This window comes from Canis aureus, chromosome 16 (assembly GCF_053574225.1).
Source record: "Canis aureus isolate CA01 chromosome 16, VMU_Caureus_v.1.0, whole genome shotgun sequence".
NCBI lineage: Eukaryota > Metazoa > Chordata > Mammalia > Carnivora > Canidae > Canis > Canis aureus.
Window position 1 is genome coordinate 18417298 of NC_135626.1, and position 18602 is coordinate 18435899.

Here is an 18602-nt window from a genome sequence, read left to right on the forward strand (position 1 = left end):
ACCATGAGAATTCCCTTTCCCCACAATCTGTCCCCAGCCTTGGAACCACTCAGGCTACTCTCACTAATCAGTTCACTAGCTCAGCTTCTCTCCCTCTCTCCCTCCCTGCCACCCAATTCCTCCCTCCTCCCCGCCCTGCACCCCCCTCAGCTCCGGGGCACCCTGGGCCCTCTCTTGCATTGCCCCCTCAGCCTCTTACCTGGCTTGGCCATGCTCTTGCGCACAGCAATAGGGTCTTTCCTCTTCCACTTCTGTAGCTCCTCCTGCATCTTGTCAATTTTGGCCGGATTGAGGGCCCACAGGCAGCCTTTGCGAGAGGAACTGCCTGATTTGTTCTCCACTTTCTCAAAGCACTTGTTAAGAGACAGGTTGTGGCGAACAGAATTCTTCCAGCCGTCAGGCGCTGTCTGCCAGAGCAGAGCAAGACAAAGTTCAGGCCAGGGTCAACAAGCCTGAGCCAGGTCTGGGCTCCAGAAAACTTCTTTGTCCTCTGGACACAGAACCACCACCCTTTCTGGGGCTTGTCATCCTCCTCAGCACCCAGCCCATGCTTGGTACCCTTCAGTGGTGGGGAAGGGGCAGGCAGGAACCTTGACTACAAATTATTTTCACCTAAAATCTGCCTTCAATGCCACCCCCACCTCTGGCTGACCCTTCAGAGGATTATTGGGATGGTTCATAAAGGGAGGGCTGGTTCCTCCTCTGGAGTTGGACCAGTGCCCCTGGTTTTCAGGCTGTGCTAGGACCCCTCACAACTCTCAGGTCTCCCCAAGGCCAGCTTTGGAATGGGAGGAAGCTGAGGAATGCTCCTTTCCTGTGTCTGCCTCATCCCTGCTTGAGCAAACTCAGGAGAAAAGAAAAATGGATGAGGTTGTATTTGGATGTGTGCACATGTTGCTCATATATTGTGTGTATATGTGTGTTTTGGTTGGGGGGGGAGGGATAGCTTGCCTATGTGTACGTGTATGTGTACGCATGTGTCCCTGAGTATGTCTCCTTGGTGTAAGCTTGTCTCCTGTGTGGGTCTGTGAATTCATTTGAGTGTGAGGATGTTTGTGTGTGAGAAAGTCTCTCTGGGTATGTGGGGGTATCCACGATTGTGCATGTGTGTGTGGGTGTGAATGTTCACATGAGGGTGCCTGGGAGGCGTGCCCGGGTGGGGAGGCCAGCCCTCAGGTGGGGAGTGGGGGGGGCTCGTGCCAACAGAATAAACACCCATTAGGAGGCCTGGTCATACCACCAGTGCAATAATTGTACCCAGGGAGGGTTGTAAAAACCATTAGGCTGACTCAGTTGGGTGAGAGGTGGCGGCAGGGGTGCCAGTGGGTACCCCCACCCCCCCTTCCAGCTCTGTTCCAGCCTCTGTGATAGTCCTGGGCCCAGCAGGGTTACGGGCAAAGCATCTGCTCCAGCCAGTGGGGCCCCCATACCCTCACCCCCTGGTCCCTTTTCCCTTTCAGCCTGCAGTTTCTGCATAATGAGGGGCGGCCACTCCCTCCTCCCCAGCTCCCTTGCCCCAGGGAGCAGCCAGGCTGAATCACGCCCAGCAGAACTGGGTCCCAATGCCAGCGTCACTGCAAGTTGCTGGCAGGAGCTGCTGGAGCCTTTCTCAGGGGGCAGCTGGCCTGGGGCTGGGGGCTGGTTGAGATGACCCCCAAGGCTCGCAGGGTCATAAGGAGGGATTCTGGAGCCACCAGACTGGTCAGCTGGGGATTCACCGTCAACTCCCACAACAGTTCCTACTAGAAGTCCAGGCCGTGTCGCCTGATGGGCAGAGTTAATGTGCACTGGGCCTTTTTATAGGCCCATAAATCTGTGACTTTGGGATGCCAGGGCAGCCCCCGCCCCAGCCACTTCCTGTTTGGAAGAAGGATGGTCAGCACTAATAATTATGTCCAGTGGCTGGACACTTCCCCAGTCCCACATCCCTGACTCATGGGGCTACAGGACGCCCACCTCAGCTGCCTTGGGCATGAATGCCACCTGCCCCAGGGTCCACTCTGTTTTTACCCAGAAAAATGACCTTCAAATGAAGAGTGAGTGATAAAGGGGACAGGGGATCTTTGAACTAATTCCTTAGGTAGGTGAGAGGGGAGCCGTCTGAGTTGGAAGGAATGTATGTGCCAACTGGTTCAACCTGACCATTTTACAGATTGGGAAACTGAGGTCCAGGGAAGAAAGAGGCTGGCCCTAGATCACACAGGAGGCAGTGACAGAGCCCAGACTCCAGCTCTGTCCCCTTATTAAGGGCCCTGCCCAGGTCACCCTATAGTGCTGGCTTCCCCATTGGGGCCCGTCCCATCCTCACAGATGCTTTCTCTCTGAAGTCAAATGTAAACTCAAGAGTGAGGGAGTGATGCAATTGGCTAAGAACAACAACTAGAACCAAAAAAAAAAAAAAAGTTGTTAGACCTCTTCACTCTTCAGCCCCATAAAACAGGGATTACACGGCTCCCAGAAAAAATAATTAAGCTAGGAAGATGAGATGCAGGGAGGGGCTGGGGGCCAGGCCGGGAGTTGGCAGGGAGGAATGGCTGAGAGGAACAGGGCAGGGCCCTCACTTCCTTCTCTCTGGCCTGGCCCCGTGAAGCCCTATAGAGGACCCTCCACAAGCTATAGGGCATAGGGAGGGTCTCGTCTCTAGATCTGTTGGGATATAGGGGCAGCCCTGGATGCTGGCTTTGATGCTTCTCAAATCCCAGAGACAACTCTCCTCCCTCCTCCTCTCCCTTCCAGAATCACTGGTAGAAAGATGACCATACTTTTCCATTCCTGGCCAGACCACTCTGGTCATCTTGCCCACTCCTCATTTGATGGCAATGCAGCAAGTACAAACTTGTTTGAGTATCAGCTTCAGATTATCCTCAGGTAGGACAACTGAGAAGAGAGTGGGGGCAAAATCCCCCTACTGGCAGATGGAGATGAGTTCTGGACCTGGGCCTCAGCATCTACCTCCTGCCTGGTTAGCAGGCAAGATTATCTCCACCAGGGTCTGGACCTTGGAGAAGACACTCCTCACACACAAGCTCTGATCTCTGCCCCCACCCCCAAAGAAGAGGTCTGTGCTGGAGGGTATGGGGGCATGCAGAGAAGGGAGGGAAGCGGTTGATGTGTGAAGCCAAACAGCTTGAGCCAACAGCCGATCCCCTCTGTTGTGTGCCCTTGAGTAGGTGGATCACCCCTTCTGATGTGTTTGCCCATCTGGAGAGAAGGGCATCTCTCCTGCCTCTAGTCCAGTAGAGCCCTCAGAAGCCCCCTCAGTGGATGAGAGGAACTAGATACTGTACTTGGGAAGGTCAAGTGAGCCACCCAGTTCCCTGGGACACTTGAAGACCATGAAGCCCACACCCCGCTTTCTGGCAGAACTGCCGCTGAGCCTGCCACCCACAGAGGCAGATCTTAATCTCTCCCTGGAAGGCAGCGGGTTCTGTGGTCCCAGGATCCCATGCCACCCTGGCTGGCTAGCTCTTACTCAGATTCCTCTAACCCTACAGCATCCTGGGGCCAGGGGTGGGGATGGTCTCTCAGTTCTCCCAAGCTCTTCCTCTCCACTTGGGATAGGTGGATGATTCTTGAAGCCTATCCGGGCCGACATGTCTGCTTTCCACCAGCATAGATCTGACTCCTGGACTGCTGTGTAACCTCGGCGGAATGACCTAGGACTTTTTGAAGTGGAGACAAGAGGATGCATGGAGGAGGCAAACCCTCTCCTGGCTTTCACTCTGACCCTTGCTCTGCCTTCTAACTGAACCCTTTGGCTCCAGAGAGGCCTGGCTAGCCCAGGACTCGGGGTGGTAAGATTAGGGTGGATCTTGGGCTCACCTTGAAGTAGGGAAAGTGCTCCGTCATGAAATTGTAGATCTCGCTGACAGGAAGGCTCCCAGTTTTACTGTTCTTAAGGGCCATGAAGATGAGGATGCTGAAGGCAGAGAAAACTTTGAGAGTTTGGACTTCTGAGCAGGCCGGAAGTCTCCCCCTTCCCACTCCACCTGCCCTGGCTGGAGTAGTTGAGGAGGAATAAACTGCTGGAGACTTAGGTGAGAGGCTCTATAAGGTTGAAAGGAGAAAGGATGAGAAGGTGTCTACTGACGTTGGGAATTACTGATACACAAGGGTCTTGTGGCATCTGAGAGGCCTGGGTTGTCATACTGGCTTGGCCACTCACTGGCTGTGTGACCTTGGGTGAGTGCCTTAACCTCTCTGAACCTCAGTTTCCTCAACTTTGAAGTAAGGAAAGTAATAGCTACCTCAGAGTTGTGAGGATTAAGGATGATGCCTAGAACATAGAACACACTCGTTAAATGGAAGCCATCATTACCAGCCAGGCCCCAGCCAGTTGCACACTGTCAGACAGCAAGGAAGGGAACTAAGTTTTCTTGAACCCCTACAATGTGCCAGGCGTATTCTCTCACTTAATCTTTCCAAAGGCCCGAATATGGCTGTTCCTTTTTTTTTTATTTTAACAGATGAATAGAGGCTCAGAGAGATTGCCTGAGACTTCACAGCTAGTGAATTTTAGATTTTATTTATTTATTTATTTATTTATTTTTTTTAAAGATGTTTTTTTTTTTAATTTTTATTTATTTATGATAGTCACAGAGAGAGAAAGAGAGGCAGAGACACAGGCAGAGAGAAGCAGGCTCCATGCACCGGGAGCCCGACGTGGGAATCGATCCCCGGTCTCCAGGATCGCGCCCTAGGCCAAAGGCAGGCGCCAAACCGCTGCGCCACCCAGGGATCCCAGATTTTATTTATTTATTTGAGAGAGAGAGAGAGAGGGAGAGAGGGAGAGAGATAATGAGCTGAGAGAGGGGCAGAGGGAAAAGCAGACTCTATGCTGAGCAGGCGAGCCTGATGCAGGGCTCAATCCTAGGACCCTGAGATCATAACCTGAGCTGAAGGAAGATGCTTAACTGACTGAGCCACCCAGGTGCCCCCATAGCTAGTGAATTCTAGAACCTCGACTTGAACTCAGTTCTGTTGGACTCCAAGGATTGGGTGTGCATCATCATCCTGCCTCCCCCAAAACTCTTCTCCATGCTTCTGGCTGCTGTTTGCCTTCCTTTTCCTTCCCTGAGCTTGCACTGGCTAATGACCTGACCCCATGTGGGGCCTGGCACACAGGAGATGAAGCCTCACTGTTAACTGGATGAATGAGGGTTCAGGTGGGAAGGTCTCTTAGAGGCATTGGGTGTTGCAGGCTTGGGGCTTACAACCCCAGCTCCAATCTTGCAGGTGGTGGACCCCTGAGCTGTGTCTGCAGGCCTCATCCCTCACTTATTTCCAGCAGAGCTTTGGGGTTGGGTTTCTCTCTGTATCTAGGGGAAAGGGAGGGGGAAGGGGGCGAGCATCCCTCCTAAACTGTCAGTCCCAGGCCCTGGGCCCCAGGAGGTTAGAGCTTAGGGGACCCATCACAGGGCACCAGCCCCTGCCAGGTAGAGCCACTGACTTGGCTCCCCAGGGTCAGACAAAAGGTCAGATGTGATCTAGTCCATCCGCCTGCCCCCATGCAGGAATCTCCTCTCCAGCATCCTCTCAAAACCTACTGGGTATGACTTCCATTTTCTACCATCACCTTATATACCTTGAGGATTCCATGCCTCATTTTCCCCACTGGTGCTCTTACCCCTCTTCCATCCACCCCAGGGGGACTGAGAAACTTACCTGTAGGAGTAGATGGGTTTGGGAAAGAGGGGCTGGTGCCCATCAGTGCTGGCCTGGGGTGCGATCCGCTGGTACGGATAGTGTGAGGAGCCCAGGTACGGTATGGGATAGCTGCCACCACCTGGTGAGTACTGTAGAGGTCAAAGGGGCAGAATGGTTGCCATGGTAACCAGTCTTTCCCAAGATGGTGGTGCCCCCCCCCCCCCCACTTCATGTACATCCAGAGGGGGAGCTGAGGCTAGATTCTTCTCTCCCTGGTTATGAGCTCCAAAAGCAGAGCCATCTGAATCTGAGGGGGCTGGCTAAGGGTGTGGACATCTGAGAGACTCTGAGGAGATCCACATTCCCAAATTTGGGATCTCAGAGGCCTCAAAGTGCCTTTCTTCCAAGCCATCTAGGTACTCTGGTTGCCATGGTGATGGGGAAGCATCCTGGCTGGGCTAGAGAGTGTGAGGTGCTCCAGGCCTCCCCCACATTTCCTGGAGCAGCTGGGTCGGAAGTGGGGTGTCCAGCCTGGGCGTTCGTTTGCTGGGCACTGCCACCTTTTATGAGTTTCAGTGGCTCTTTGAAAGGGCTGGTCATGGTGGTGGGCAGGTGGGGGTAGGAGGTGTTTTTACGGCAAAGGGAGTGGCTGCGGTGCCAGGGGTGGTGTTTTATGGGGGCAAAGGGGGTAGGAGACTCTGACTCCCCCATCTGCTCCAGGCTGAAGTGTTCTTTCCAGGTCACCCGAGAGACACTTAGTACCTGAGTCACCCTCTTTGCAGGCTCTATAAAGCCCTGGGTGCGGCCATCTTGTTCGGGGGGGTGGGTAGGGGGTACAGAACTCAGAAAACAATCAAAGCAGGGCTGGGCATGGTGAGGCCATTTAAGGTCTGGCAGCCCCTTAACCTTGCTGTGGCTCAGGCCCTGATGGGCCAGGCTGCCTCAGGGACACCCTCAAGACCTTGAGCCTCAGGATGGCTTTAGCCATTCCAGCTAGGCTCCTCATGGTGGCAAGGATGATGCCTCACGTGCTCCCTCTGGTTCCCTCCATCCCCCGCCCCAAAGCAAGCAGTCTGACCACCTCCCCCACTCCCCCCCACGTGCCTGCCTCCCTGGCTAGGGCCAAGATCAGGGCCAAGGCTAAAGAGCTGGGAGTGGAACCTGCTCCACAGGCAGGGCCTGTCTCAGTGCCAGGCTGCAGGTGGATAGAGCTGGGCTCTGGGCAGCCACTTGCTCTGTCTTGCCCAGTGACTCCTGGGAGCTGCCTGGATGCTCTGGGGCTCTTTTCTTTCTCTTTTTAAAAACCTGCATCCCATGCCAATGCGGGGCGATTACTTGGGCATCCTGTCCATGTCAGGGGAGCTGAGGCTGGGCAGTGGGGTGGAGAAGAGGGAAAGGGCCAAAGATGATGGGGTCTTGGAGGCTTCCAGGTGGGAAGGTCTCTTCACTCTAGGCCTGCTCCCACCCTGTCTAGGTGAAAGGGAAGTTTGGGGCCAAGGCTACATAGCCAGACAGTGGCTGACCCAGACAGGAGCCTGTTGTTCCCTTTCTGCTCAGTCTTGTGTGTCACCCCACACACTCCTTTTCTCTTCACCCCTGCCTTTGTCTGGCTCTCCTCTTCCTGTTCTTTTTTGGTTCATGTCTGAACCCTGTCCCAATCTCAGCCCCACTCTCTTTCCTGAGACTCTCTGTCTAAGACTGTTGGATGAACCCCACCTACTTCTAGAGAAGGGAAATTGCTTCCTTCCTCATTACCCCCTGGCCCCCGACCCTAGGTGGATCCTGGACCTCGGGCTGCCCCTACCTGCCATTGCAAGTGTGCACAGTCATGTACACGCCCACACACTTCACACCACGTAATATGCTGAGGCCCCAGGGATGCATGCCCACCTGCCTCTGACCCACCTGGTGGAATGGGGGCTGGGAGGGACAGTACATGTGCTGCAAGGGGGGCTGGTAACAGTACATCCCAGGACCAGTCTCCAGAGCTGGGGGCTTGACCTTGACTTCTGACCCCTGCTGGAAAAAAACACAGATGACCAGGTGGGACCTTGATTTTCTTCCTCCCTCTCTTCTGTGGCTTGAAAGTTACACAGAAGCAACCTCCACTCTGCCTCCCCCAAAGCTTAGTCCTGGAGAACAAATGGAGAACAGAGAAGGTCAGGGATTTTCCTGGGGGAGCCAGGGCTGGAATCGACAGTACTCCCTACCCCTCCACCTCACTTCAGGTGAGAGGCAGAGGCCGAGCTGTCCAGAGGAGTGGGGGAGATTTGACAATGATCACAGTGAGGTTGGGTAGGGTCAGAGATCCCTCTGGAATAGCACAAGAATATAGTGCCTGATCCCACTCAAACCTGGCTGGGGCCCACTTGGTTCAGAGCTGCTGAACAGGTCTGTGGAGGACATCTGGAAAAGGTTAGTGTTCTAGAATTCCCACTGCGGGGCCACAGTAAGGGGAGTACAGGAAGTGGTCAGACTGGTTGGCCCAGCTGGTGACCCAAGCCCTGCCACCTCCTCCTCTGCAAAGCCCAGGGGAGCTCCAGCAGGCTCCTGGGAGGGGGCTGATGAGTCCTCTCCACTTTGTCTCCTGGTCATCCTCAACTCAAAGGCCTTTGCTCTCTGATCCAGGGAGTCTACCCAGTTGCTGGTCTGCTTGAGTCCCATGGCACTATTTCACCCAGGCACAGGGAATCTGCAGCTGCTACTGGCAGAGGTGGCCAGACTCTGGCTTCCTGAGGTCATGAGGTCCACATGGAGCCTCTGGAATCTAGCACTAGTCAGAAAGATTGGACAGCTAGGTACTGGAAGGTTAAGAAGGAGGTAGACCACTCTTCCTGAGGTTCCCAAGGGCCCTTGGGAACCAGCATCTGGGCCCAGAGGGTCAAATCAACAGTGACCTCTTTCTGGATGTGCCCTGGGGTTGCTGATGCAGAGATAGCCACCATCATAGAATCTCAGGCCCGGAAGGGCCGTTGTCCAACCTCCTCATTTGGAAGATGATGGGGCTGAGCCCACTGAGGGGAAGTGATGTGTACAAGGTCACCCAGTGAGTTGACTAGCAGCTGCAGTTTCCTGGGCCTGAGTTCCTTTCCACTGTGCAGGGGGAAGGGAGTGAGCTCAAATCTTAGCCTCACTTCCTACAGGCCAAGGGACACCTTGGGAAAGTCACTTGACCTCTATGGAACTTCAGTTTCCTCATCTGCAAAATGGGGATAGTGGGAAGTCTTTTGAGGGTTGCTGTGAGGAGTAAGTGGGGGTCCTTGAGAGGAAGCATCTGGCACAGTGCTCAGGAACTGGCACTGGGTGGACATTTGGGGAAGGCAGCAGCTAATATGATTGTGCCCTCACCATGAACAGCTGTCATGTTCAATGGACCTGAGGAGAAGCCATCAAAGGACTCCAGTACCAAGAGTCCCTGTCTTGGTCACACCTGGTAGGTACCCAACCCCTTCCTTATCTTCCAAGCCTGGGAATCAGGCTTTGTCTGGGGTGGCTTGGGGATGGAATGGGAACCTGTGTGAAAGCAAGAGGTGTGGAGAGCTGGTGGGCATCTTAAGTAGGCACAACCCAGGCTGAGCCCGCTCAGTGCTCACTACCTCAGGGATCTCCAAACTTCCCTTTAGCTTTCCTCTTCCCAAGGCAACAAGACTGTGAGGCTGGTCCTCTTAACCATTTTTTCAGATGAGGCTCAGAGAGGTTAAGTGACTTGCCCAAGATCACACAGTGTGGGTATGGCAGTGGAAGGGCATGTTGACCTTCCAAGGTGCTTTCAAGGTATTTCTATGAATATACACAGGCTACATTCTGGGCAAAGAATGGGGCCTGGAAGCTCTCTCAACCATGTACGCTGATGCTGGAGAGGGAAACTTGTGCTCTGTGGCTCCTCCCTAAACCCTCTCTCTAGGTCTCTGGAATGTGTTTTTCTTCTCACATTTACATATGGGCGGGTAGGTCTGGCTGGGGATTCTCTGACACTTAAACAAATAGAGAAGTCACACACTGGAATCCTGACTCAGGAGCCTCTGGGAAGCTGCCAGCTTCCTTAGACTGATCTGCCTCCCCCACTCCACCCCGTCCATGCTCGTGGGGGGGGGGGGGGCGGTGTGGGGGGGGGCAAGTCAGCATCCCCTCCCCAGCTGACTTGGAGGCCAGAATGAAGTCGAGACCCCAGCTTTCTGAGCTTGCCACTTCCCTGGCACACTGACCCTGAGTGAAAGGTCTGAGAAGGGAAGGTGGAGTTTGATCTCAAAGGACTCATTCTGGGAACTAGGACCCCTGGGGGGTAGGTGGGATGCCCACCAGCCACTGGTACTCACCAGGACTTGGGGGCTGTGCTCTTGGCTGGGGTAGGGGAGCCCGTTGCACCAGGCCTCTGCTGAGAAGCCAGGCAGGAAGGCCTCAGCCTCCCCAACATCCACGGGGATCTCCTCGAAGGCCTCCAGCGCCCCCGGGGTCTTAAAGGAGTGTCCATCGAGGGCCAGGGCAGTCTGGGCCTCGGGGAAGACGTCCTCATGGAAATGCCGCTTGTAGGGGTGGAAAGGCCCATGGCTGCCCTTGAGGAAGCGCCCAGGGCTGCTTGCCGGGCCCTCCTCAAAGCCGAAGCTGGGGTACTTGTCTGAGGGCGAGAGCCGGAAGGGGCCCGGGCCAGGGCCGGCTGGGCAGTGGACTTGCTCAGGGCCTGGTGATGCGACGCTGGGGCTCTGTGGGGGCAGTGAGGCTGCCCTCTCTGGAGGGCCGTCGGGCACAAATGATGAGCAGCTGAAGCCGGCAAGCTTCTGGGATGGATAGAGGGTAGAGAGCCTGTGAGTAGAGGCTGGACCAGGACCCTACTCTGTGCTAGGGTAAAGGGGTCTGCGGCTGAGCTCTGGAGGGCCCCCAAACAACCGAGGAGACATAGACCACCCTTGGAAGCCCTAATCTGATGAGGGCACACTGCTCCTAGATCTGAGGTACCCCAAGTCTGATGGATGCACAGTGCTGCCCTAGCCCCAAACTGAAGGAATCAGCAGAAGCCTGTATCCGAGCACTGCTGGATCTTGGAGTCACTGAGTACTTGGTCACTGGTGGAAGTGACAGGGCAGATCCCAGGAGGTCCCTGGGGGTGGGGGTGACTGGTCCAGCAGCTGCTATGCAGTCCTCAGGCCAAGGCACCCAGGTACTTACGTTCTGTGGAGCAGGGGAGCCTGGGAGGCCCGGTGCCTGCATGAGGTCCCCCTGGGGCTCGCCCTCCAGTCTGGTGGGGCCGGTCAGTGTGGCGTCAGACTGCGGCGGGAGTAGCGACACCATCACCTAGTCCTGGCCTCGAAGAAAGTCGGCTGTGATGAGAGTGAGGACCAGGGTCCTGGGGTGACCAACCCCAAGTTCACCTCCTCCATTCCCACCCTATCCCTGGGCTGGAACCTTCACTCCAGCCAGACATCTGGTGAGGCACAGAGAGACAGACAGACAGACAGGCAGATAAACAGGCAAAGTGAGAGAAACATCAGAGACAGAAGGAGGCAGATAAACAATGAGAGACAGAGGAAGAAACCACAGAGAGAAGGCTGGTGGGGAGAGTGAGCACCACCCCTCCCCCATCAGCCCCCAGCCCCAGGAGGGAGAGTTGACTGCTCTGGAGCTCAACTGCAGATGGTTCCCTGGAGACCCTGCCTCTAGCCCCGATCTCCCCAGTGAGGGACTGGGCTAGGTGACCATGGTGAGCAGCCTCTGCTTGGTGGCTGAGCAAGTGGGTGGTCCTGAGAGAAGAGGAGCTGGAGAGAGAGGGTCAAGCCCAGGCCTAGGGTGGGAGTTATCCTCATGCTGCAGGGGACCCAGCTCTCCATAGAGGCTGGGCCTGTGGTGCCACTTTAGGAACTGGTGGGACCAGTGTGCCACTGGGGACTTGAAGGGACCTGGTTGCCTGGTGGCCCTGTGAGCCTGGCATGGCCTCTTGCCGCCTCCAGACTGCATCTAGTACCTATGACCTTGTACAGGCCACTGACCTTTTAAAAAAAAATTTTTTTTAAGTAATCTCTACACCCCCTATGGGGCTTAAGCTCATAACCCCTGAGATCAAGGGTCACATGCTCTACCCACAGAGCCAGCCAGATGTCCCCCAGGCCACTGCCCTTTCTTTTCTTTCTTTCTTTCTTTCTTTTTTTTTTTTTTTTTTTTTTGCCACTGCCTTTTCTGAGCTTTGGTTTCACTATTTGAAAAACTAGGGGGCTTGTGGTAGATGATAGCTTAGGGCCCTTTCTGCTCCGATCTTCTAGAATTACAGAACTTTGTCCCCAGCACAGCCCAGAGGTTGAGAGGAATTAGCTCTAAGCCTTTTCTTGCTACCTGTGTTAGGGAAGCTCTCTGAGCTCCAACACCAGCATCTACAGAGCAGGGAGAGAGGTAGGGCCTCCCGCATAGGGATGCTCTAGTAAATGAAATCACGCATAGGAAGCATTTTGTACAGCGTCTAGCACACGGTAAGTGCTCAATAGATGCCGGCTCTCGTTGTTGATATCATTATTAGTACGGCCTTACTAGTATCATCCTCAGCTGTCTGCCTTCCTTCTCCACCACCTGCAAAGGGCAGTTCCTCTTGAATGTACTCCTCTTTGCCAAGTAGTCTCTGATAAAGACCTCCATTTGCTGAGGGCCTGCTCTGGGCTGGCTGCTGTGTGAACAATTTGGAGAATTTTCTCATTGGTTTGTCAGAACAAACCGGGAAGAAAGATACATTATTAACCCCACTTTATAGTTGAGGAAATTGAGGCTCGGCAGGGTTTCATGACCTGCTCAAATCACATAGCTAATCCTTAACAGAGTCAAGACTCAAGCCCAGGTCTGTTGGCTGTACCCCCTTAAGGTTTCTTCATTTGGTGGGGGGGCCAGAGTGGGTGTGGGCTAAGCTGGGGTGTCAAGCAATAAGGCAAGCATGAGGTTCACCCTTACCCCTCCTCCCTGAGGCCTCTACCAAACAGATCAGGATAACCATGCATTTCCCAGGCCCTGCTCTCCCAGGAGCTCTCCTGGGACCCCATGGGGCCCAGCCTGGGGTTGGCACGCCATTGATAAATAAACTACCTCCTCCCTTTGTTTGGGGGTAATGGGGACAAGGAAGGGAGGGCATTTGCCCAAAGCCCATCAGGGGATCAATGGGGGAGGGGGGCTAGTAGCTGGGGGTTTGGGGGTGGGGCCCGGCCGGAGGCTCTCCTGCCACTACAAGAGTCTCTACCACCCCTTCTCCATGTCCCAGCACCCGCTCACTCAGCAATGCTAAATGTGGCGTGACCAGGGAAGCACCGAGCTGGCCGTAACTGGACACCACAGGGGAGCAGGCATGGGGCCCGAGGTGCGGGGCAGCCCATCTCTGGCTCCGCATGACTGCCCGCCTGGCCCCTGTTCCCCGGACAGCTCCAGGACAGCTGGGGCTTGCCTGCCACGCCTGGATCTGGCCCAGAGCTGCTTTCCCAAGCCTTCTCCAGCACCTCCAGGGGAAATGCGGGGGGCCCTTTTCCCCCATGTCTCACACTTTGTAACCCATGAGGCAATAGTTGCTCCTCTCTCTGGAGGCAGGATAGTATATGGATAAGAGCAAGGGTTGCAGATTTGGTTTGACTTGAGTTTGAGTCCAGGCTGTGTCACTTCCTGGCTGTGATTTTTTTTTTCTCTTCTTTTCTTTTTTTCTTTTAAAGATTATTTATTTATTCATGAGAGATACAGAGAAAGAGAGACATAGGCAGAGGGAGAAGCAGACTCGGTGCAGGGAGCCCAATGTGGGACTCGATCCCAGGACCCTCATGACCTGAGCCAAAGCCAGATGCTCACACACTGAGCCACCCAGGTATCCCTAGCAGTGTGATTTTGAAGCAACTGTGTAATTTTTTGTATCTTGCTTCTCTGATAAATAGGGCTTGTGGACCTATCTCACAAGATCGTCATGAAGGTTAAGAGAACCAATGCAGGGTCCTGGGATCAAGTCTTGCATCAGTTCCTCATGGGGAGCCTACTTCTCCCTCTGCCTGCGTCTTTGCCTCTCTCATGTGTCTCTCATGAATAAACAAATAAAATCTTTTAAAAGAGAGAGAGAGAGAGATAGCCAATGTGTGTAGGATGCCCAGCACATAGAAAATGCTCAAGGGGGATCCCTGGGTGGTGCAGCGGTTTGGCGCCTGCCTTTGGCCCAGGGCGGGATCCTGGAGACCCGGGATCGAATCCCACGTCGGGCTCCCGGTGCATGGAGCCTGCTTCTCCCTCTGCCTGTGTCTCTGCCTCTCTCTGTCTGTGACTATCATAAATAAATAAAAATTAAAAAGAAAATGCTCAAGGACGCATGTCATACATTGGCCTTATTGGCCAAATGTGGCTGTGGCCTGTGACTCCAGACTCTAGTTTCCCTGCTGGTCTTGCAGCTTCGGGTCTGGCAGATCTGGGGAGATAGGCCAGTGACCCCCAGGTGGCAGCTGTCCCTTCTACCCCTGCCCTCTATGCCTGGCCTTCACTCAGCCTGGCCTCAGGGGGCTGAGACCCCAGCTCTGCCTCTCTGAGACGTGAACCTGAGGAGGCCTCTTTGAGTCCCAGCGTGGGCTGCACATCCTGCTGAGGGTCTGGCCTTCGGTGAGGGCCCCCTGAAGCCTCTGGCTCACCCCCATCCTTGTATCAGCCTCTATGTCCCAGGACATCATCTGGAGCCCTGGTTGACTTCCAGCATCTCAGAGACCTTCACCATAGGCTTTAGTTCACACACAGCCATGACTTTTACACTTTGACTCGGCCAAACTACCATCCCCCTCTTCCAAGCCCCACAGGGATAGGATTAAAACCAGGGAGTCTATACAGAGCTCAGAGGCCCACCTGTCCATTTGCACTGAGGATGCAGAAGCCCTGGAATGGCCCTCTGAGCAGGGTTTCCTCTGGCTTGGTTTTAGAGATGGCAACTCCTGATTCAGTGGTACTCCCTTGGTCACCCCAGCCCAAACTCTGGTTTATGAATGAGGAGAGAAGGCCTGGAGAAGAAGTGCAGTGACTTGCTTAAGACCACACAGCTCCTGAAACAGGGGGTCCTCTACCAACTGCATTCAAAAGGGGCCAAGCAGTGGGGCTCTGACTGATGTATATGAGGGGCTCCTGTCTAGCACAGGGAGGAGCTCACTGTAGGGAGAAGGGGGAGGCTGCCTTGGCCCCAGAACCCTTCCTGGAGTAACCAGCAGTGCCCTTGAGGTTGGATGATCTGGCTTAGAAGCTCCAGAGTCAGGATTGGGTTTGAATTCCAGAAACTGTGACTTTGGTTGGGCAAGGTGCTTCACTTCCTTCCCTGGGCCTCAGTTTCCTCATCTGTAATAGAGGGCTAATAATACATACCTCTCTGGAAGCTTAGATGAAATATTGCTTGTAAATAGCTTAATGCATAGTACATGCTCAATAAATAGTAGCTATTAGTAATAATTAGCAGTGGGACAGAGTTAATTGAAAGCATGAGCTCTGGGGGTGGGGGAAGAACTCCCCCCTTGGTTTCCATGACATCATCCTCCTGCACTGGCAGAGGCTAAACTTCCCTCCTCTTGACTTTCTGACCTCAGACACAATTCCAGCTATTCTCATGTTAAAGCCAGTGTCCGTAGAAACTCCCAGGGAAGGTAGGGGGCAGGGAGGGCTACTCTATTGCTTTGGATCGCTCAGGAGGCTTTGCTAATGGCTCCAGTGTCCTAAGGCTGGCAACCGCATTCAGAAGGAATTTTGAAGTCTAACCTCTATCCTACCTGCTTTCATTCTAGGGAATGTGATGGGATGTGTGTGTGTGCAAGTAACAGCAAACCACATGGGAGGTTCAGTCAGCTCTCCTTTCTCAGATCCCAGGAGCTATGAGAAATGGCTCCCCCGACCCACAGCCTGCCCCCTTCCTGGGCTGGAGCTAGGCTAGGCCTCTCAGTGGTGGACTGTGCCCTGGGGTCCCTTCAACTGTCTGGACGATCGTCCTCACAACTCTACATCTATAAAGCACTCTGCAGTTTACAAAGTCTGCTCATTTGTTCTTCCTTTGCCCCAGAGATTAACAGGCAGTGGTGTGCTGGAGACAGCTACTGTGGGCTTCAAGAGCAACTGGGCCCATGGGCCCACCTCTCTCCAGTTCCTCATTCAGTCAAATCAGTCTGGACTGGCCATGGTGTAAATACTTACCCAGGGACATTAGTAAACACTACAAATCAGAGCCTTTTTTTTTTGAGAGCTGTTTGGTGGACATTGGTCAGCACACCACCAGTAGGGGAGCAAGGTCATTAACCCCATTTTTCAGAGGAGAAAATTGAGGCCCAGAGAGAGGAAGTGACATGCCCAGTGCCACACAGCTGAAATTAAAAATCACATCTCCTGATTCTTAGGTCACCAGAGCCCCAAACACACCCCTAAACACACACACTCCAGAGTGCAACCCTGACAAAAAAGGAGCTGAAGACCATTTCAGTAACTTGGCATCCATGACACTTGGAGAGTTGGAAGGCAGGGATGGGGATGGAAGAAGTAGACTTGGTTTTCCCTGGAGTCAGAGAGAAGTCAGAGCAGAGTCCCTGCTCCCTAACCTGACTGGGGAGCACTATGGGAAGAAATTCTCCAGAAAGCATGACAGCAGAAGCAACCAAGAGCATTATGGAATCCTTGCTCTGTACCCTTCTCACAAACAACCAGGCCCTGTGCTCCTCTACCCAGCACATCTCCCCACCTCTGAGACTCTTCTTCTAGTGTTTAGGACTCAGGCAGAAGGGGCCATCTGGGGTTGAGGGCTGGGGGACACCCTGTTTGCTGGTTGTGTGACCTTGGCCAAGTCACATCCTCTTTCTGTTCCTCTGTTCCCTTATTTTTTTTAAACATTTTATTTATTTATTTATTCATGAGAGACACAGAGTGGGAGAGAGGCAGAAACACAGACAGAAGAAGAAGCAGGCTCCATGCAGGGAGCCTGACGTGGGACTCGATCTCGGGTCTCCAGGATCAGGCCCTGGGCTGAAGGTGGCACTAGACCGCTGAGCCACCAGGGCTGTCCCCTCTGTTCCCTTATAAGTACAATGGGGGCTGGGACCATTTGCCTCTAAATTTGCTGATACGGGTCCTGCGGAGGTGTACATGTCCCCAGAGCTGTCAGCAGGGCCCTCACCCTTGCCCTGCCTTTAGGAGGGACCTCCCTGAGGACATCCTCAAGGGGACCAGGACCAGCTGGGTGAATTCTTATGTCCCAGAAGAGTATTATCATCCTCATTGTATAGACGCGGTTAACCCGACTTACCCGAGTTCACCCAGCTACCAAACTATGCCTGCCTCCTAGGATTCAGACAGACTTCAAAGCCAAGGTGCTTAACCATGACACTACACAGCCCCAGCTCAGCAACACCTCTGGAAGCCAGAGCAGTGGGTCAGGCACCACGTGGGAGATTCCCTTGGGAGGGTCTGTTGCTGGGTCCTCTGTGGGCAGCTGAGTCACAGAGGACACGGAGGGCCCTGACCGGGCTCCCTGCACGCTCCCTCCCACCAGGCAGCCTCCTGCCCGCCCTTTATGAGAGAGGTGGAGATGGTGCAGTTCCGCCTTAATGGTTTCTGTCACTGGCTGCGGCAGCATGTTTTATGAGGGGTGGGGCCGGGGCCTGGTGCTGCCTGTGGCCCCACCCGGGGCTCCGCCTGCCCGGCCGCTGGGAGGGGCCCCCCTGGAGCAGCTCAGTAATTACCTAGTTGGGGGTGCAGGGAAGGGCCCAGGGGCTGCTCCTGAGCCTTGTGCACCCCAGGATACGGGAGTCTGAGTGTGCCGAGAAGGAGGGAACTTCTAGATCCTTTCATCCCATCAAGGTTGGGGGTTCGAAAGCTAAAGTTCTGGCCCCCCTGGCTCTTCACCCTGCCTCAGTTTCAGGAAAAGGGTCAGGTGCCCCTGCCCTGAGATCTGATTAAAGTGCTTTGAGAGGCAGCTAGGGACAAACAGGCAGGGGGCAGAATGGAGCAGAGCAAAGAATGAAGAGCAGTTGTCCCCCAAATCCGAGCCACAGACACCTGCAGCGGAGCCATTCCCATCTCCCTAAAACAGAGCTCTCCCGGAAGCCACTTCAGCCATTCCCTTGTTTTTGGAAATAGACTGGTCCTACACGATCCCTCAGTGTGCCCATCCTGATAAAGCACTTGAGCCATCTTCCATGTCTGGGGCTGAACTGGAAGTTCTTCCAGATATCTGACCTTAATCTCCCTTGTCATCTAGTCCTCCTGCCCTGTTCTGCCTGCCAGCCACCAAGGGACCCTCCAGAGGCTAGTAAATGGCAGTGGACTCATTCCTTCTCCAGGGTAGGTCCCAGCTCTGCTGTGGATGCCTGACTCCAACTGCTTCCTATTTTCCCACTCTCCTTTGCCCTGCACCCCTTCCTTTCTGCCACCCCTGGCCACCTCCGGACAGCTTCCTATCTCTCCAGCCCAGTCCAGCCCCAGCCCCAGCCCCAGCCCCATCCCCAGCCCCAGCCACCCAGCTCTGGTCCCAGAAGAGCTGAATCCAAGCACTCACAGTGGGCTCGGGGCCATGGCCACCATCACGGCTTCGGGGAGTCATTCAGCCCAGCAACACCCAGGGAGCCTCCATCAAGGTATAAATACTCCCACATGCCTGGACCGGCCCCCTGCCTGAGGGCTGGGGCGGGGTTGCCTCCCCAGGCCAGGCTGGCAGGTCACATGCCCCATAAATGCCACAGGACCACAGGCCCTTCTCAGCAGCCCTGGGGAGACCAATTGGGGCCTGACCTTCCTGGATAGATGGACGATGGATGGATGGATGGATGGATGGATGGACGGAGTGGACAGATTGATGAATGGACAGATTGGTGGGTGGACTAATGACTGGATGGAAATCAAGACAGTTGGATAGATGGACAGATGGACAGATGGATGAATGGATGGGGACAGATAGGTAGGTATCCTTGACTTGTCTGTTCATTTGGTAGACGGGAAGGAAGGGATGCTTGGTT

The 18602-nt window shown here is 54.4% G+C and overlaps 1 protein-coding gene and 1 long non-coding RNA gene across 2 annotated transcripts in view; one reads left to right on the top strand and one right to left on the bottom strand.

The window, feature by feature from the left end:
* The window catches only part of FOXN1 (forkhead box N1), a 28715-nt gene that overhangs the window by 3500 nt on the left and 6613 nt on the right, over positions 1–18602 (bottom strand). The window contains exons 2-7 of the mRNA XM_077852041.1: positions 10810–10961; positions 9963–10421; positions 7552–7665; positions 5665–5795; positions 3823–3919; positions 200–407 (exon numbers count right to left, since the gene is read on the bottom strand). Of these exons, the coding sequence (XP_077708167.1) occupies positions 200–407; positions 3823–3919; positions 5665–5795; positions 7552–7665; positions 9963–10421; positions 10810–10932 (1132 nt within the window). The 5' untranslated portion in view covers positions 10933–10961. The remainder of the gene's footprint in view (positions 1–199; positions 408–3822; positions 3920–5664; positions 5796–7551; positions 7666–9962; positions 10422–10809; positions 10962–18602) is intronic.
* Positions 5850–15578, top strand: LOC144286039 (uncharacterized). The gene is made up of 3 exons (XR_013354152.1): positions 5850–6062; positions 9004–9079; positions 15393–15578. It is a non-coding gene; the product is annotated as an uncharacterized LOC144286039 (long non-coding RNA).